The 20,501-nt window shown below is 40.1% G+C and overlaps 1 protein-coding gene across 17 annotated transcripts in view; it reads right to left on the bottom strand.

Moving 5' to 3' along the window:
• Nucleotides 1–20,501, bottom strand: part of NCOR1 (nuclear receptor corepressor 1) — a 182,290-nt gene that overhangs the window by 16,523 nt on the left and 145,266 nt on the right. For 10 of the 17 annotated variants that reach the window (XM_012475068.3, XM_012475078.3, XM_012475077.3 and 7 more), the window contains 8 exons: nucleotides 19,799–19,948; nucleotides 18,678–18,818; nucleotides 15,030–15,195; nucleotides 14,332–14,825; nucleotides 11,765–11,893; nucleotides 11,184–11,341; nucleotides 10,799–11,022; nucleotides 1,366–1,509 (listed from right to left, as the gene is read on the bottom strand). In XM_012475068.3, the coding sequence (XP_012330491.1) occupies nucleotides 1,366–1,509; nucleotides 10,799–11,022; nucleotides 11,184–11,341; nucleotides 11,765–11,893; nucleotides 14,332–14,825; nucleotides 15,030–15,195; nucleotides 18,678–18,818; nucleotides 19,799–19,948 (1,606 nt within the window). The remainder of the gene's footprint in view (nucleotides 1–1,365; nucleotides 1,510–10,798; nucleotides 11,023–11,183; nucleotides 11,342–11,764; nucleotides 11,894–14,331; nucleotides 14,826–15,029; nucleotides 15,196–18,677; nucleotides 18,819–19,798; nucleotides 19,949–20,501) is intronic. The other 7 variants (XM_012475081.3, XM_021674745.2, XM_064378277.1 and 4 more) reach the window with 3 other exon arrangements.

The following is a 20,501-nucleotide window of genomic DNA, read 5'->3' as shown; positions in this document are numbered from 1 at the left end:
TACTAGAATTAGTTTTAAGTACACTAAAATATAAGCATGCTTGCCTATAAAACATCAAGAACTCAGATCTAAGCAATCAACAGTTGGAATGGAATGCAACAGGGATAGTAGAGGAATAACACTGCCTGTTTGTTACAGTCATTTCAAGACACCTAACAAATGAGCGGAGTTTAATATAAAGAGTTTTATGTTTTATACACATTTTAAAACACAACTTTCCCCTAACAGCTCGAGGCCACCAAGGATCTAGGTAGAGCCAGAGATGAGAACAGAGAATTCAGGTTACTGACAACCCTAATCCAGTCATGTGGATTCATTCATCATTCAAACATAAGAACACTTACTTTATGCCAAGAAAGACAATTAAGATGACAGGAACAGGAATAAGACATGGTTCCTGTCCTTAAAAAACTCACAAACGTGGGGAAGAAATATAAACGCAAAATGAAATTGAATATCACTCCCTCTCCAAAAATGGATTTTCTTCATTTCATTGAAAAGTAGCAAAATTTATTTAGCTGCCTAAGAATAAATGCAATAAATTAATAGCAACACATTGTAAGAAATGCACTAGCAATTTGGAGTTAGAAAGACCTTAGTTTAAAACTGGCCTTTCCCCATTAGTATCAGTATGACCATGAGCAAGGGACATGTCTGGCACTTGGCACATCACCAGAGGGTGTTCTGCTCTAGGCAAACTGCACAAGTATGGACAAAAAGGAATTCAGGGAATAATAAGCTAAATGATATGGACAGAGACTCCAGTGTAGGGGTGAAGCAGTGGGAAGCGAAGCTGAATAGGCAGCATAAACCTGGTCATGCAAGAACTCAGATGCCACGTTAAAGACTGGCTGCTGGATTCTGCATGGGTTTTAGACAAATCACTCAGATAGAGGTATGGAGACTTACTGGAAAGGAGCCAACTCGAAAGCATCTAATCCAAATGGGGAAAATAACTTAATAATGAATAGGATTGGGGTCAGGGTTAGAAAGATGTAAGATAAAATCCATTCAGAGTCCACAGTGCTTGGTGTACAATAAGCATTCAAATGTTGGCTGAATCAATGTGTGACCCTTCCCCCTAGACAAGAAACATTAAAAAAAAACTATCTAGAGAGATTTAATTTCAAGAAGAATAATGAACAAATATTTTCTAACCTATTTAAATATTATGATATTGTGAATATTTTCTTTTTGCCAAAATCCACTAGCATTAGATCACTAGGAAAACAGAGACAAATGATGCTCTGAGAATCCCATCCAGACATAAAAGCCCAAAGTAGAAAAATGGCACTAACTGAAGGAAATGTTAAAGCATGAGCACCCGCGCCATGAATCAGTGCCGTCACTAGGAAGTACACTTACCTCTGCTCTGTAGGCTCCGAGCCCCTCTGAGACAAGAGCAGCAAGCTGTCCTGTTTCTCATGTACAACTGGAACCTGGGGTGGGGAGATGGGCTCGTAGGGCTCCGAAGAGACGTGACTTCTCTCTGGGGATTTTCCAGGCCTACTATTGTAATATGTAAAATATTAGCTTCTGTTTCAAAGGCGTACCTAGGACTTACCTAAACAGAAACTGGTTAACTTATGACTTCATTCAGAAGAAAGAACAAAAGCTGCCAATTTCTGTCAGTAAAGAAGTTGCTTCAGGTATTCACTATATACATAGTTATAAAAAAAATAAAACACTCTGTTACTGCCACTTGACCCACGAGCGCCCACGTCATCAGACAGGGCTGCCTGGGCAGCAGCAGCAGCAGCAGCAGCTGTGTCCTGAGGCTCCGCGTGTGTTTCAACGTCAGGCGCCATCTCACCCTTGGCTCCTTAGTCCAGGTGAACCCTCAAGGGTTTTCCTATTTTGAGTCATGACTGACCAGTTTTTTCATCATCAAGTTAAAGATAAAGGACTTCAGTACTAAAATGATACCCAAGAAGTTTTATCAGATGAGTCAACACAGGTTCTAGTTACAGTATATTACAGAGGGGTTCTCTGCAATTTTATATTTTTTCTCTGGATATCATTTGTTAAGAATAATATACGACGGATGTACTGTTTAGCTCCTACCATTTATTTTTATTTTTATTTTTTTGACAAAGTGGCTTTGTCGCCCAGGCTGGAGTGCAGTGGCGTGATCTTGGCTCATCGCAACCTCTGCCTCCCAGGTTCAAGCGATTCTCCTGCCTCAGCCTTCCAAGTAGCTAGGATTACAGGCAAGTGCCACCACGCTGGCTAATTTTTGTATTTTTTTTTTAATTTCTTTTTTTTTTTTCTTTTTCTTATTGGCTACTGCTCAGCAAAATTTTTGTATTTTTAGTAGAGACAGGGTTTCACTATGTTGGCCAGGCCTCCTGACTTCAGGTGATCTGCCCGCCTCAGCCTCCCAAAGTGCTTGGATTGCAGGCATGAGCCACTGTGCCTGGTCCGTTTATCTTATTATTACTATTTTTATTTTATTTATTTATTTATTTTTTTTTTGAGACGGAGTTTCGCTCTCGTTACCCAGGCTGGAGTGCAATGGCGCGATCTCGGCTCACCGCAACCTCCGCCTCCCGGGTTCAGGCAATTCTCCTGCCTCAGCCTCCTGAGTAGCTGGGATTACAGGCACGCGCCACCATGCCCAGCTAATTTTTTTGTATTAGTAGAGACGAAGTTTCACAATGTTGACCAGGATGGTCTGGATCTCTTGACCTCGTGATCCACCCGCCTCGGCCTCCCAAAGCTATTTTTATTTTTTTAGAGACAGGGTCCTACTCTGTTGCCCAGGCTGGAGTACAGGTATGCAAACAATCATAGCTCACTGCAGCCTCAAATTCCTGAGCTCAAGTAATCCTCTCACTTCCATCTCCCAAGTACCTGGGATTACAGGCATGCACCACCATGCCCAGCTAGTGTTTTTATTATATGCTTTATTATGTCGGTGTGGCTCCTTTTTAATTTTTTGTAGAGACGGGGAGTCTCACTATGTTGCTGGCCTCTAATTCCTGGGCTCAAGCAATCCTCCCACCTCAGGGTCCAAAAGTATTGGGAATTACAAGCACCTGGCCCCACCACTCCTTCCCCCCACATCCTCTCTCTCTCTCTCTTTTTTTTTTTTTTTTAAAGACAGAGTCTCCCTCTGTCATCCTGGCTGGAGTGCAGTGGCACAATCCTGGCTCACTGCAACCTCTGCCTCCCAGGTTAAAGGGATTCTAGTACCTCAGCCTTCCGAAGCTGGGATTACAGGTTGATTGATTTTTGTATTTTTATTAGGGACAAGGTTTCACCATGTTGGCCAGGCTGGTCTCAAACTCCTGAACTCAAGTGATCCACCCGCCTCGGCCTCCTAACGTGCTGGGATCACAGGCGTGAGCCACCACGCCTGGCCCCCTAAAATTTTTTGACATAGTGATTATGCATATTAAAGCCACCTGTGACTTTCAGCATGTAGAATTATGACAGTTATACTTAAGCAAAATTATAATATGATTTGTTATGGCCCTTCCCAATCATCCCCTTCCAATTGTTCAAGATAGCCACATTTTTTTAGTTGCTTTGGTATTTACCTTCAAAACTCTTTAAATAATCTTAAATATGTACTTTTTTACTTATCAAATTTGAAAGAGTATCTGTCAACTCTCTTCCATGAATGATGAAGAATTTATCTTCTCTGTAGTTGCCTATTTTAATTTAATTTAATTTTTATTTGAGATGGAGTCTTACAGTGTCGCCCGGGCTGGAGTGCAGTGGCGTGATCTTGGCTCACTGTAACCTTTGCCTCCCGGTTTCAGGAGTTTCTCCTTGCCTCAGCCTCCTAAGTAGCCGGGATTACAAGTGTGCGCTACCATACCCGGCTAATTTTTTTTTTTAATTTTTAGTAGAGACAGGATTTTAGTATGTTGGCCAGGCTGGTCTCGAATTCCTGACCTAGTGATCTGCCCGCCTGGGCCTCCCGAAGTGCTGGGATTACAGGCATGAGCCACCGTGTCCAGCCTATTTTTACTTTTATTTTTTTGAGACAGGGTCTCCCTGTGTCACCCAAGCTAGAGTGCAGTAGTACGATCACTGCTTACTGCAGCCTTGACTTCTGGGCTCAGGTGATCCTCCTAACCTTGGGTTCCCAAGTAGTTGGGACTTCAAGTGCACGCCACCAAGCCTGGGTAATTTTATTTTTTAGTTTTTTTTGTGGAGATGGGGTCTCACTATGTTACCCAGGCTGGTCTCAAACCCCTGATCTCAAGCGATCCTCTCACCTTGGTCTCCCAATACACTGAGATTACAAGTGTCAGCCAACCTGCTGGCTTGCCCATTTTATTTTAATTTTGCCCATTTTAACTTTACATAGCATACTTTGGCCTTTGACATTTTCTTTCTTTTTTTTTTGAGACAGAGTCTCGTTCTGTCGCCCAGGCTGGAGTGCAGTGGCATGATCTCAGCTTACTGCAACTTCCGCCTCCGGGGTTTAAACGATTCTCCTGCCTCAGCCTCCCAAGTAGCTAGGAATACAGGTGCACCACACCCAGACAATTTTTGTATTTTCAGTAGAGATGGGGTTTCACCATGTTGGCCAGGCTGGTCTTGAACTCCTGACCTCGTGATCCGCCTACCCTGGCCTCCCAAAGTGCTGGTATTATAGGCGTGAGCCACCTCACCTGGCCAGGCCTTTTACATATTCTTTTCAAAAATGAAGAAATTAGCACACATACCCTTACTTCTACCTCTTTTTCCTAAGCAACCTCCACCTCCCAATATCGGTCAACCATTTGTTGATTTACTGCATCACATCCTTTTCTAGAACTACAGAGAAACTCCTCTGTGTTTTGCTTATAAAAATTAGTCCATACAATTACATGGAAATTGAGTAACCTGCTCCTGAATGACTATTAAGTAAATAATGAAATTAAAGCAGAAAGCAAGTTCTTTGAAACTAATGAGAACAAAGATATAACATACCAGAATCTCTGGGACACAGCTAAGGCAATGTTAAGAGGGAAATTTATAGCAGTCAATGGCCACATCAAAAAGTTAGAAAGATCTCAAGTTAACAAGCTAACATAATAACCAAGAGCAAACAAATCTCAAAGCTAGCAGAAGACAAGAAATAACCAAAACTGAAGCTGAACTGAAGGAGACTGACACACAAAAAAACACTAAAAAGATCAACAAATTCAGGATCTGGTTTTTAGAAAAAATTAATAAAACAGACCACTAGCTAAGATGAACAGAAAAGATTCAAGTAAACATAATCAGAAATGACAAGGGGAGTATTACCACTGACCCCACAGAAATACAAACAACCATCAGAAAATATTATGAACACCTTTATGCTATAAACCTAGGAAATCCAGAAGAAATGGATAAATTTCTGAACACATACACTCTTCCAAAACTGACCAGGAAGAAACTGATTCCCTGAAGACAGCAATAACGAGCTCTGAAATTGAGTCAGTAATAAATAGCCTACTACCCAAAAGGAGCTCATGGCCAGACAAATTCACAGCTGAATTCTACCAGATGTACAAGAAGAGCTGGCACCATTCCTGCTGAAAATGTTCCAAACACTGAGGAAGGACCCTTTCTATCTCATTCTGAGGCCAGCATCGTCCTGATACCAAAACGTGGCAGAGACACAACAACAACAAAAAGAAAACTTCAGGCCAATATCCTTGATGAACATCGATGCAAAAATCCTCAACAAAATACTGGCAAACCAAATCTAGCAGGACATTAAAAAACTTATCAGCTGGGCATGGTGGCTCACACCTGTAATCCCAGCACTTTGGGAGGCCGAGGTAGGTGGATCACGAGGTCAGGAGTTTGAGTCCAGCCTGGCCAACATAGTGAAACCCCATCTCTACAAAAAATTTAAAAATTAGCCAGGAATGGTGGCACGTACCTGTAATCCCAGCTACTTGGGAGGCTGAGGCAGGAGAATTGCTTGAACCCAGGAGGCAGAGGCTGTGGCAAGCAGAGATAGCACCACTGCACTCCAGCCAGGGCAACAGAGCAAGACTCTGCCTCAAAGAAAAAAAACAAAAAACAAACAAAAAAGCTATCCACCACAATCAAGTAGTTTTATCCCTAATATGCAAGGTTGGTTCAATATACACAGATCTCAATAGATTCAGAAAAGGCTTTCAATAAAATTCAATACCCTTTAATGTTAAAAACTCTCAGTAAACTAGGTATTAAAGAAGGATGCCTCAACATAATAAAAGAGCCATAAATAAAAACCCACAGCTAACATCATACTGAATGGGTAAAAGCTGGAAGTGTTCCTCCTGAAAGTCAGCACAAGACAAGGATGCCCTTTGTCACCACTTTTATTCAACATCATATTGGAAGTCATGGCCAGGGTGATCAGGCAAGAGAAAGAAAGAAAGGGCATCCAAATAGGAAGAAAGGAAGTCAAACTATCTCTGTTTGCAGAGGACATAATCCTCTATCTAGAAAACTCCATAGACTCAGCCCCAAAGCTCCTAAAGCTGATAAACAACTTCAGCAAAGTCTCAGGGTATGACATCAATGTGCAAAAAATCACTAGCATTCCTATACACCAACACAAGTCAAGCCGACAGCCAAGTAAGGAATGCAATTTGATTCACAACTGCCACAAAAAGAATAAAATACCTAGAAATACAGCTAACCAGGGAGGTGAAAGATCTCTGCAAGAAGAACTACAAAACACTTCTCAAAAAAATAAAAGACGACATAAACAAATGAACAAACATTCCATGCTCATGGATAGGAATAATCAATATCGTTAAAACGACCACACTGCCCAAAGCAGTTTACAGATTCAATGCTATTCCTATTAAACTACCAATGACATTCTTCACAGAACTAAAAAAAAAATTTTAAAATTCATATAGATCCAAAAAAAAGAGCCCAAATAGTCAAGGCAATACTAAACAAAAAGAACAAAGCTGTAGGCATCACACTACCTGACTTCAAACTATAATACAGGACTATAGTAACCAAAACAGCATGGTACTGGTATAAAAATAAGACACACAGATCAATGGAACAGAATAGAGAACCCAGAAATAAGGCCTCACACCTACAACTATCTGATTTTTTAAAAACCTGACAAAAACAAGCAATGAGGAAAGGATTCCCTATCAATAAATGGTGCTGGGATGACTGGGTATCACATGCAGAAGATTAAAACTGGGCCACTTCTTGCTGGGTGGGGTGGCTCATGCCTGTAATCCCAGCACTTTGGGAGGCTGAGGCGAGTGGATCACCTGAGGTCAGGAGTTTGAGACCAGCCTGGCCAACCTGGTGAAACCCTGTCTCTACTATAAATACAAAAATTAGCTGAGCATGGTGGTGAGTGCCTGTAATCCCAGCTACTGAGGAGGCTGAGGCAGGAGAATCACTTGAACCTGGGAGGCAGAGGTTTCAGTGAACCGAGATCACGCTATTACATTCCAGCCTGGGCAACAGGACTAAACTCTGTCTCAATTTAAAAAAAAAAAAAAAAAAAAGTACCCCTTCTTTATACCGTATTTTAAAATTAACTCAAGATGGACTAAAGACTTAAATGTTTTTTTTTAAAAAAAAAACTATAAAAACCTTGGAAGACAACCTAGGAAATACCTTTCAGGATATAGGCACAGACAAAGATTTCTAACGAAAACAACTGCTGCAACAAAAGCAAAAATTGACAAGTGGGATCTAATTAAACTAAAGAGCTTCTGCACAGGAAAGGAAACTAATAACACAGTGAACAGACAACCTACAGAATGGGAGAAAAATTTTGCAAACTATGCATCTGACAAGGTCTAATATCCAGCAATGTATAAAGAGCTTAAACAAATTTAAGAAAAAAAAAACAACTCCATTAAAGAGTAGGCAAAGTGAGTGTGGTGGCATATGCCTGTAATCCCAGCTACTTGGGAGGCTGAGGTGGGAGAATCACCTGTTACCTGGGAGGCTGAGGCTGCACCACTGAAATCCAGCCTGGGCAACAAGAATGAGACTCTGTCTCAAAGCAAACAAAAAAGAGTGGGCAAAGGACATGAACAGATACTTTCCAAAAGAAGACATATATGCGGCCAAGAAGCATATGAAAAAAAAAAAAAAGTTCAGTATCACTGACCATTAGAGAAGTGCAAATCAAGCCAGGCGCAGGGGCTCACGCCTGTAATCCCACCACTTTGGGAAGCTGAGGCAGGTGGATCAGCTGAGGTCGGAGCTCAAGACCAGCTTGGCCAACTCAGTGAAACCCCATCTCTACTAAAAGTACAAAAATTAGCCAGGTATGGTGGCAGGCACCTGTAATCCCAGCTACTTGGGAGGCTAAGGCAGGAGAATAGCTTGAACCCAGGAGGCAGAGGTTACAGTGAGTTGATATTGCACCATTGCACTCCAGCTTTGGTGACATGGCAAGACTCTGTCTCAAAAAAAAAAAAAAGAGAGAGAGAGAGAGAAGTGCAAATCAAAACCACAATGAGACACCATCTCACACCAGTCAGAATGGCTATTAAAAAGTGAAAAAATAACAGATCCTAGAAAGGTTGTGGAAAAATGGAACACTTATACACTGTTGGTGGAAGTGTAAATTAGTTCAACCACCGTGAAAGACACTGTGGTGATTCCTCAAAGACCTAAATACAGAACTACCATTAAACCCACAATCCCATTACTGGGTATATACCCAAAGAAATATAAATCGTTCTATTATAAAGACACGTGTGTTTATGTTCACTGTAGCACTCACTATTCACAATAGCAAAGACATGGAATCAACCCAAATGCCCATCAGTGATTGATTGGATAAAGAAATGTGGTACATATACACCATGGAATACATGGAGCCATTAAAAAGAATGAGCTCCTGTCCTTTTCAGGGACATGGATGGAGCTAGAGGCCCTTATCCTTAGCAAACTAACGCAGGAACAAAAAACCAAATACCACATGTTCTCACTTATAAGTGGGAGCTAAATGATGAGAACACGCAGACACAAAGAGGATAAAAACACACACTGAGGCCTATCGGAGGGTGGAGGTTGGGAGGAGGCGGCGGCTCAGGAAAAAATAACATGAGTTCAGGCTTAATACCTGGGTGACAAAATAATCTTTACAACAAACTGCCATGACACAAGTTTACCTATATAATAAACCTGCACGTGTGCTCCTGAACTTAAAATGAAAGTTAAATAAATAAATAAATAAAATGAAAATCAGTTGATGCTGTTTTCAAACACCACAGATTATGTTAACATTTTCATCAGGAATGGACCATGACACTACTACAGAGTTTTCAATTTTTCCTTGATAATTGCATTTCTTTCTTTTTTTTTTTTGGTTTTGTTTTGGCTAAAAGAGAATAAATGTGCTTTCATCTTATCCTTAAAGTTATCCAACTTCTTCTAATGACTAAGTCCGAAATTTGCTTCAAAATTATCCAGTTTGGGGGTTAGGCCAAGCGGGGATAAAAATGAAACAAATCTCGTCATACACTGATGATTACCAAAATTGGGTGATGGAAACTTAGAGGTGTATTATATTGTTCTCTCTACTTTTGTATGTATTTGAAAACTTCCACAACAAAATGTTTTCTTAAAAAAGAAGACCATCTAGCTTCTTATCTATATTTTTCTTTCTGCTCTTTGCTTACTTTGATGGGTTGGTAGGTAGGCTGGAAAATACTTCTGCTACAAATTTCTCTTTTTCAGGCTCTGAGCCATGGCTTCCACTACTCTGGCTCACCTGTCCTCTATATCTTCCAGGTATCTGCCAGAATCTTTGATCTGCTAATATCTGTCTTGTTCTCATCATTTTTCAGCTCTGTCACCTAGGCTGGAGTGCAGTGGCACAATCTCGGCTCAATGTAACCTCTGCCTCCTCTCTCAAGTTCAAGCGATTCTTCTACCTCAGCCTCCAGAGTAGCTGAGATTACAGGCACTCGCTATTATGCCCAGCTAATTTTTTTTGTATTTTTGTAGAGACGGGGTTTCAGCATGTTGACCAGGCTGGTCTTGAACTCCTGACCTCAGGTGATTTGTCCGCTTCGCCCTCCCAAAGTGCTGGGATTACAGGCATGAGCCACTGTGCCTGGCCTTCTCAGCATTCTTAAATTTACTTACCTTTGTGCTTGGTAGTAATAATGTAACACATGCTAATATTTAGTCTACCACTTTGAAGCAAATATCCTGTGTCCACTTTATTTTAACCAATCACAGAATATAAGAAGATATGCTCTTTATCAGAAAGCCCTGCCATATAACATGTTTCCACCCATGATGCCACTACTGGCTTCCCTTTCCTTTATTTAATGTCACTTTTTTTTTTTTTTTTTTTTTTAGTTTTTCTGTAGAGGTGAGATCTCACTGTGTTGCCCATGCTGGTCTCAAATTCCTGGGCTCAAGCAATCCTCCTACCTCAGCCTCCCAAAGTGCTGGCATTATAGGTATGAGCCACTGTACCTGGCCAATATCACCTTCTTAAACCTTTACTCATGCTGATCCAGTAGAAACCACTGAGACAGATAAATATGAGAGGTATTATTCGGAAGGACCACTCAAGTGTCCCTAAACCACTACCAAACTACACATTCTTCTTAACTGTCTTTACAAACCAACAAACAGAATATAATCATCAACTTTTGAATATACATTAAAAAGACACAGTACCAAATGCCAAGACAGCGGACATTCTAAGAATAATATTCAAGGGAAAAAACCTCATTTACGGTTTCCTAGGAATAAAAGCAAACGAACTTTAGTTGTGAGAAACACATTCCTTATCCTGTAGATACATTCCATTTGTTTTACTGTTGGGAAATTTATATATAATTTGAAATAAAGATCATACCTTCCCCTGGATTTGTCCACAAGATTTTCTGGAGAGACTCTTGAACCTGGTCTTTGATGATGGACAGACTGAACCTGGGATTCTGGGCTGTAACGGTTTGACGTTTTAGTCCTCACAGGTGTAGACACCAAAGAGGACGGTGAGTTCTGGAATGTAGAATTAGGAGGCTGCTGGGGAGTCTGTGAGGAAACTTGATTTCTAGCAAAATCTTGTGTGATAATTTGCTGTGAACAAGAAAAGAAGGAAGTGGTAAAACTCACTGAGTACTTACAAAAAAAAGTATTAAGAAATCTAGATATCTTTATTATAATTTTCTTCTTCTACATGAAATTTGCTTTCCGCATGATCAAAAAAGAAAAATTAATAAGAATAATGAAAAACTTACACAGATGTGATCAGCAAGTGTGATCAGCCGATGGGTCCTAGGCACTTGCCCCATTCCCTCTGCCTGTGAAGAAGGGGGCAACTGTTGCTGGGGAGATGGTGATTCCTGCTGTGGTCGATAGTGAGGTAATGGTCCTTCATACTGTCTGGTAGGATCATCTAGCAGAGAACATATAGATGTCTTACTCCAGGAATGCCCATACCTTTCACTCATTATCAAAGGTTAAATATAATTCAGAAGAACACATGAAAGGACGTGGTACATAGCTCCAAACAAAGAACTTATCTTAATTTTGGAAAAAAAAATATTCACTGCCAGAAGTCTGAGGACTAACAGAATAAAATATAAATGCAGAAATACGCAAACAAATTTAATATAAACTATTTTCTGTATCATTAAAAAATAAAGAATCGATAGCTGAAAAGTTGTTTTTCACTAGTGCAATGTTAAATGTTTCTAAAGCAGGCTCGTATAAGATTACCTTAAACAAGTTATTTCTTAACATGGTCTAGACAGATAATTAGAAGCAAATGATAAATGCAAATAAGAAAACATGTAAATGGTGGCTTAAAAAGACATACTTTCAGCTTGATTTGCCTTAACAACCTCTGGCTGATAGGTCTGCAGCTTTTCCTGGGGTGGTGCAGGCGAGCTGGCAGGACTTATCACCTCAATAGCATCGCTAGGTGTTTCATACCTGTGAGAAGATACTTTAAGAAAAGAAAATCTTATTTTAAAACTAATCCTAGGAAAAGTTTCTAAAGTCTAAGTTCTTCAAACCTATAGTATATTTCCAATTCTGATCAACCATGTTCTTTGGTATTCCAGGTTAATGACGGTTTTCTGAAGTTTTATGGGCTTTAAGACATGTTTTAACACCCAATAATAAACACTGAAATAAGTTGGAACAGAGAACAGATTTATGATATTTTCCTGGGAGCTGGAAAAGAAATCACCAGGGAAACATTTATGAGAAGAAATTAATTAACAAATGAGGGAGTAGATCTCAATAATTGATTCCAATAATTCCAATTCTGTGGGACATTCTGTACTTAGAAAAACACTGAGGCTATAAAGCTGTTCCATTCACTACCATGATGATTTTAAAGCTATGGATTACATAACACCATATAATGATTTTCTCAAATAACTGGAGTATTGCTAACAGCAGTTACTCCAAATAGTAATAATTTATTAGAACTGTGTTATATTGTGAAAATAACCAGAAATGGTAGAGAGTATCTGAAGTGAAGTATATTCCCAGAAAGGGAAGATGTCAACCAACTCTGGAGGATGCCCACATCAGAGTCCTCTAAGACGCAGAGGGTCTATGTGGTGGGGCTTATAGAGAGCTTCTCACAGTCCTGCTATGGCCTCATAGCTGACAATTGGAGAGAGGCAGATGTAACCACCTGCTCAGGAACTTCTGCATTCAGAGGGCCCTTCACATCCACAAACTACACTACAGAATCTGAGAGCACTGTCAGAGCTCCAAAGGGTACATGGGCCTGGCTGGACACAGATGTGGCAGGTGGGGATGAACTCTGCTCCCTAGCCACCACCTGCTCCTCTGGTACTCAACAGTCCTTCCTAACCCACCAGGTCATGGAAACTGCCACTACCTGGGTTTTAATACACTTAGGAGATTGGAAACCTGATAAATAGGTCAGAAATGATCATTGAGAAACTAAAATAAATATCTGTATGCTAAGTAGTTTACAGTAATTTGTGACTTTTGTATCCACTGTTACTCATCACTATTTATGTATTCAACATTCTAATTCTGCTTACAACTTCCAATATTCACTCAGTAAGTCTGATTCCAAACTGTGTTCACATTGCTCTTGAAGCCTTAAGGGGCAAGACTATGAAAATGAACTTCACCTTCAGGATGAGGGAGGCTCTCAAGAGTCAAACTGAAAACCTCACTGAAGAACTATACATAGCCTGTGGACATCATGGAATTCACTGATCAGTGATAAAAAAGATTACCACATACAGAGACATGGATACTCAGAAAAGATGAACTTTCTGTTTTCACACCTTCTGAAAACCAAATTTTTAGAGCAAGGTTTGGTTTCTGATACAAACTGAAAAGAAATGTTTTATCCAGTGATTAAGGAATCCATGTGTTATACCATTCAATGAGCCTGGGTGAGATCTCCCAGTGTGCTGGTGACTTCCCTTCAAAAACCCTATTCATACAACTACAGAATATTTCTTTCTCAGCTAGCAATTTTCTGCAAGCAGAAAATCTATATTGCAGATTTTCCTAATCTCAAGCTAAAAGAAGTCTTTTGTCTCCACACTACTACCCTCTCTCTCTAAAAGCCTCACCAATGGTGTAGATGTGACCCAAAAAACAAATTATAATTAAGCTAGTGGATGCTTTTAAAAAGAACTGCACATTGCATTCTGGAGCATAAGAAATAATTTTTTTTCATGATCTCTAACTCTACTAGATTTATTCAATGGAGATAACAGAAACATGACTATATAGGATTAAATTACTTCTAATATTAGCAGATGCTTATTTAAATACCTGCTTGTTCTTTCTGCAATTCTACATAGAATTGAAGCAATAGTTTAAAAGAAAATTTTAAATATAACTTTTCTAGCATTTTAATGTAGTATCAGATTTGCAGGGTAGCCATCACAATGACTAACCAGATTTGAACAAAATCCAACTTGCAAGAAAGATGCAATATAAATACCAATCACCAATAATAAGGTAGTCTCACTTTTAAAAAGCTGTGTCTTAGAAAAAGGATATTCGAGGCTTTGGGCTATTGGCATAAATATAAAACCATGTCCTAGCAAATGCTTCCTGAGAAATTACACCTCAGTAGCACAGAGCCTGGCAGTATATCCATTCCTTTCAAATGCCTAAATACGTTAATAAGGTCTGCTTTCTACTTTCCAAATTTAATTACATAAATGGTACCGTTTTCTTGTGGAAATACATTGATATGCTTATATGTAGGAAACTGGGGATATTTAATCATAAAAACAGCAAAAGATACATTTTTGCATTACATTTACTATCAAGCATTAGGATTTTTAAATACCATATAGTTTACTTGACCTAAAGAAAAAAGTAATTCTTTACTCAGACATCACATTGTGAAACTCAGATTGAGATACATACAGCTACTAGAAGAGTCTGAACTTTGAGAGCCACGTTCCCTCGCATCCTTGTCCGAGGCAATTTGCCGGGTGATGATCACGTCTATGAAGTTAGCTGCAGTAATGGTAGTCTTCCCTCGGGTCCTTAGCTCTTCCTCATATCTGGATTTTGGAGGAGGCCCTTTATCTTTCCCAGCCTCAGAATAAACTACTGAAGAATGAGGCTGGGGCTTGCCACTTGGAAAGGCTGAAGAAGTGTATAAACACTGAACAGATCTCTTCTCCACCTCCAGGGTTTTCTGCTCTAGCTGCTGCTGTTCACTAACTGCTGCTGACCTGCTTCTCAAATTTTCTTCTAACCTGGCAGCTTCATGCTTACTCTCTTTTGTTTTGGACACATCCATCTGGGGTGCAGAAGCTGCAGCATCCACAAGAGCGGCCAGGGCATCCGCAGCAGTGTTGTAACGGGAGGCTGGTAGACCTTGGCTTATTGAAGGGCCTGCAGCAGGCAGTGGCCTGTAAATAAAACCAAATCACAGCTCTGTGAAAGGAAGACCATTTACTGGGAATGCGGTGGGGAGGTGGAAGGACAAACTGCAATAACAAAAAAAGGCTTTGTGGCACAGGGAGAAAAGTATGACTATACTTAGACTACAGCAGTCACAAATTTTAAAATGTATATGCAAGAGACTTTTGTCAAAATGTGTACAAGAGACTGACATGATTCGTAGCTGAGCAGTTGGATCCAAAGGTGTGATTACACTGGTTCCATTGGTTCCTTGGAAAACACTGGGTCTCTGTTGCAACATGGTCTCCTGAGTTCTTACTGAAGGGGAAGGGGAGCGAACATATCCATGACTGCCAGGTCGGCCAGGCTGTTCTGAGCCTGCAGGAGCAAAAAGAAAAAGGAAGAAAGACATAAGGAGGAAGCTGGTGACAAAAGGAAGCAGTATTTATGGATTGTTTATTTCCTAATATACCTAAACGGAAAAAAGGAAAACAAGACAAGAAACTTGATAGTCTACTTTCTGGCCTTTCCAGAAATATGTTCTAAAAGTTTCCCAACAAAGATACAATAAGGCCAGGTGCAGTGGCTCACGCCTGTAATCCCAGCACTTTGCGAGGCCGAGGCGGGTGGATCACGAGGTCAAGAGATCGAGAACATCCTGGTCAACATGGTGAAACCCCGTCTCTACTAAAAATACAAAAAATTAGCTGGGCATGGTGGCGCGTGCCTGTAATCCCAGCTACTCAGGAGGCTGAGGCAGGAGAATTGCCTGAATCCGGGAGGCGGAGGTTGCGGTGAGCCGAGATCGCGCCATTGCACTCCAGCCTGGGTAACGAGCGAAACTCCGTCTCAAAAAAAAAAAAAAAAAAAAAAAAAAATACAAAAATTAGCTGGGCATGGTGGCATGTGCCTGTAATCCCAGCTACTCGGGAACCTAAGGCAGGAGAATTGCAGTGAGCCAAGATCACACTACTGCACTCCAGCCTGGTGATAGAGTGAGACTCCGTCTCAAAAAAAAAAGATAAATAAAACTACAGCAGTAACTTGAAACAAAACATCTGCTATCGTTTACTGTCATCTCCATTTCTCTGATAAATTTCAATCTTGATTTCAAAAATAAAACAGCACCAACAAGTACTACTACAAATCATTTCCTCAAACTCTAGTGTGTATATGATTTCCAAAACCAAATCAGGCACAACTTTCTAAGCATCATAATGAAAATAATATACCACTGCTACACTAGGGTTTGAGACTGTTTCATTCAACCATAGTTCACCCTGCTTCACTTCTTCACTGTCCCCTTCACAGGTGACTCTTTCTCTCAGCAAGCTCTCTTTTGACATGGAATCACTCACATTATCCTCCCACAAAACTTGGCTCCAACAACTGCACTTCTTCAATGTTTGACATATTTTTGTTCACTTAACTTTAACTCTCTTAACTCTCCCATAACAAAATCAGAGCTTGGACTTGGTCAGAACTACTTCATGCACAAATCTTGAATTATTAAATCCCTCACTAATCACTTTCTTCTCAACCTCGTCTTGTTCTGTGTCCTCACTCCAACCTTCTAACACACTCACTGGCCTCCTAACAGCTAGCAGTTTTAGCACACACCCCTCCTTCTCACAGACACCACCACCTTAGTCAGGCTTCTCAGCAGTTTTCTCCCTTCTGATCCATTCATCAGTTCATATGAATATTTATTTTTTAAATTAAATTTTAAAATGTTTAAGAGACAGCATCACACTGTGTCATCAGGATAGAGTGCAGTGGCACTCTATAGCTCACTGCAGCCTCAAACTCCTGGGCTCAAGGGGTCATCCCACTTCAGCCTCCTGAGTAGCTAGGACTACAGGTGTGCACCACCACTCCTGGCTAATTTTATATATATGTGTATATATCTATATATAGAGATATATATAGAGAGAGAGATATATATCTCTATATAGAGATATATATATCTCTATATAGAGATATATATAGAGAGATATAGATATGGATATTTTCCTAGACGTGGAATTACTAGACCACATTATTTAAAATTTTTATCTCCTTAGAGGCTACACCAATTTTTGCTGCCATTGCCAATATATGAGTGTCTGTTTCTGTAGAAACTCCAACACAATATTTATCAACTTTCTTATATGTCTGACACAGAAAAATGGTATCTTTGTGCCTTAAATATAAATTTTTTTCATCTACAGGATCACAAACATTTTAAAAATCTGTCTCTACCAAAGTTATGTATCATTGTTTGAGGGTTTCTTAATTAAATCAATTTTCCATGTTTTATGCAATTAACATGGAATCAATATTACAGTTCTGCCTTACAATTCATTAAAGCATTTCCTATGGTCAGATTCTTAATTTTTATTGTACACAGATAAAGATACATATACATAGATAATCTTACTATACATAGATTATACAAGATCCTCTGGGTGAAGTAGTTGTATCTAAATGTGTCTGAGCTTTGCAACCATAGAATTATTTAAGATAACACCTCAGAAATGATATTACCAGATCAAATATGATGACTCACTTTTGGGCTCCATCCATATATTGCCATTCATATTGACTTCAAAGGTTTGTTTCCTATGACAATATCAATGTGACAACCTTCTGCCACTGTGCCCTTTGCTTCTGCCTCTATCCCTCTGATCACATCTCTGCTTCCTTTTTCCTTGACCTAGATCAACTGTCCTGGTAATATCTAAAGACTGATCTACTCTTCACACTCTTGCCCCTTGGAAATCTCATTCAAGCCAGATCTTCGGCTCTTGCAAGTTGACTCCTAAATCAGCATCTCCAAGCTCTGTGTCTTCTTCTGAGTACCAGATCAGAGTATCTAACAATACAGACATAGTCAATAATTTGATTTAATTAAAAGAACTGAAAAGGGCAAGTATACCATGGCTAAAAAAGATTGCCCATGGACACATGAGACTAAGTATAGGTTGGGCATCCCAAATCTGAGTAAGAAATGCTCCAATATCTGAAACTTTTTGAGCTGACATGACACTCAAACACTCACTGGAGCATTTCAAATTTCATTATTTTTGGATTAGGGATGTCCAACTGGCATAATGACAATATTCCAAAATCTGAAAAAATCCTGGTTCTAAGCATTTGGGATATTCAACCCGTATGTCTAAAATCATCATCTCTTTGCTGTCTCTCATCATGCTGTATCTTTACTGCAGACTAATCTTGTTTCTCATCTCTTTCTCACTCCCCATATCTAGGTAAGTCCCATTTGAGTCTATAGTGATATTCTTCCCAGCAGTTCTTTTCTGGCCATTCCCAGCGTAAAGTATTCCAGGTTGCCATTAGCACACATAACTACTGACAGTCTCACTGGCCTTCTTGGACCAGCCATTCCCTTCAGGGTTTTAATCCACCTATTCCACTCTGTGTAAATGGCCCTCTGATCATGTCACCTGCCTCCTGAACACAACATTTCATTGTAATTCAAGATGCTACACAAGCTGCTAACTGTATTTTCCATTCCACCTCTAAACTCAAGCTCAACAAGATGTTTATATCTAGGAGTTTTGCTAGGGCTGTTCTCAGCTTTCAAAGCTCTGTGACCAGTATCTTCAGGCCCAACTGCAGTCCACTGTTTGCACGAAATAAAAATGATACCTTCATCATGAAAACATTTTTCCGTGTAAAATTCATGTCTCTACCATCTCAGCTTCTACAGTATTTTCACCTGTTTTTCACTTAGGGCCTGTAATGATGTTGTCTAGAATTTCTGTTTGCATCAAAATTTTTTGTGTGCAGCATTATGCACAGCACACAGAACTGCCAAGATGTGTCCAGAGGATGGAAGAGCAATGCCTTTCACTGACCTGGCCGCAGGTAGAGATCGGAGGAAGCTGCAGCAATCCGCTCCCGCTCCCGCTCCTTCTCCCGCTCACGTTCCCGTTCCCTCTCAGCACCTGCAGCAGCTGCAAGGTGTGTCGGGTGTCCTGTAAAACATACACCTGCAGCTTAAAGATAAAAATGTCAACTCACTGAGTATATCAAACAAATTTGCAATTCTAAGTGACTGAAAATTTTTCAAAAAGTTTCAAATTTGGGATAGGACAAGTTTGTTTTGGCTGGGTGCGGTGGCTCACACCTTTATAATCTCAGCACTTTGGGAGGCCAAGTCAGGTGGATCACTGGAAGTCAGGAGTTTGAGACCAGCCTGGGCAACATAGTGAGACCCTGACTCTACTAAAAACACAAAAAAATTAGACGGGTATGGTGGTGTGCGCCTGTAATCCCAGCTACTTCAGAGGCTGAGGCACGAGAATCTCTTCAACCTGGGAGATGGAGGTTGTAGTGAGCTAAGATCACACCACTGCACTCCAGCCTGGGTAACAGAGCCAGACTCTTATCTCCAAAAACAAACAAACAACAAAAACAAACAAACAAACAAAAAATAAGAAAAAAGAAAAAGTTTGTTATTATTAAGAGTCCTGGATAACAACTGCAGCATAACATAAGCTTTTAGGGCATTTCTAAGGTTTCTAGTGACAGTTGGCACATAGGAACTACTATTAAACATTAAACGAAAAACAAGAAACCAGCTGGGCACAGTGGCTCATGACTGTAATCCTAGCACTTTTAGGAGGACGAGGTGGGCAGATCATGAGGTCAGGAGATTGAGACCATCCTGGCTAACATGGTGAAACCCCATCTCTACTAAAAATACAACAAATTAGCCAAGTATGGTGGCACATGCCTGTAGTCCCAGCTACTCAGGAGGCTGAGGCAGGAGAATCGCTTAAACCCGGGAGGCAGAGGTTGTGGTGAGCTGAGATTGCACCACTGCACTCCAGCCTGGGCGACAGAGAGAGACTCTGTCGAAAAAAAAATGAAAATAAAAATGAGGAAAAACTGCCCAAAATACCTTAAAAGGCTATGTTGTAAAAACATGAACATATTTGTTCTATTAGAGAGATGTGTGACTGCAGAATCTTACCTGGAGACATGGAAGCAGAGTTGTATGGCCTGGGAGGGAAAGTAATCTGTGTACCAGGAATATATGTGATTCTGTCCATGGGAGGAGTACTTGTTCCCCCTGGATGAGGCACTAAAATTGTTGGAGGCATATTGGTCAGGTCAATGATTCCTATCCAAAAGACAAATACAATTTATGTTAAGTGTTATTCTATAGGTACAGAACCATACGTGACTTTTGGATTTTGTCTCTCTCTATGACTCAAGGATAATTTAATATAAACAAAAATGTTTACTATCACCATTATTTTTTAAGACATTCTTTAACTCTAGAAAAGGACGTTAAATACTCTACTCCACATCAGTAACCTTAAAGTATGGGCAGATTAAAGAGACAGAACAAACTTGTAAGACATGGATTACAAATACTCAGCACAAGGATTTGGCTTAATTTCAGTATTCATTAAAACACCTTGTTTCAGTGTATGACTCTGGGCTAAAAAAGTCTATGGGAAGAAGGATATAGAGTTCTTTTCTTTCTTTACAACAAGTATTTTTATTTTTTTGAAACAGAGTTTTGTTCGTATTGCCCAGGCTGGAGTGCAATAGCACAATCTCAGCTCACTGCAACCTCTGCCTCCAGGGTTCAAGTGATTCTCTTGCCTCAGCCTCCCAAGTAGCTGGGATCACAGGCATGTGCCACCATGCCCAGCTAATTTTGTATT

Source organism: Aotus nancymaae, unplaced genomic scaffold (assembly GCF_030222135.1).
Source record: "Aotus nancymaae isolate 86718 unplaced genomic scaffold, 86718_ANA_hifiasm-v0.15.2.pri h1tg000018l, whole genome shotgun sequence".
Taxonomy (NCBI): domain Eukaryota; kingdom Metazoa; phylum Chordata; class Mammalia; order Primates; family Aotidae; genus Aotus; species Aotus nancymaae.
The sequence above is the reverse complement of the archived record's forward strand: the minus strand, read 5'-3'. Positions and strand labels throughout refer to the sequence as shown.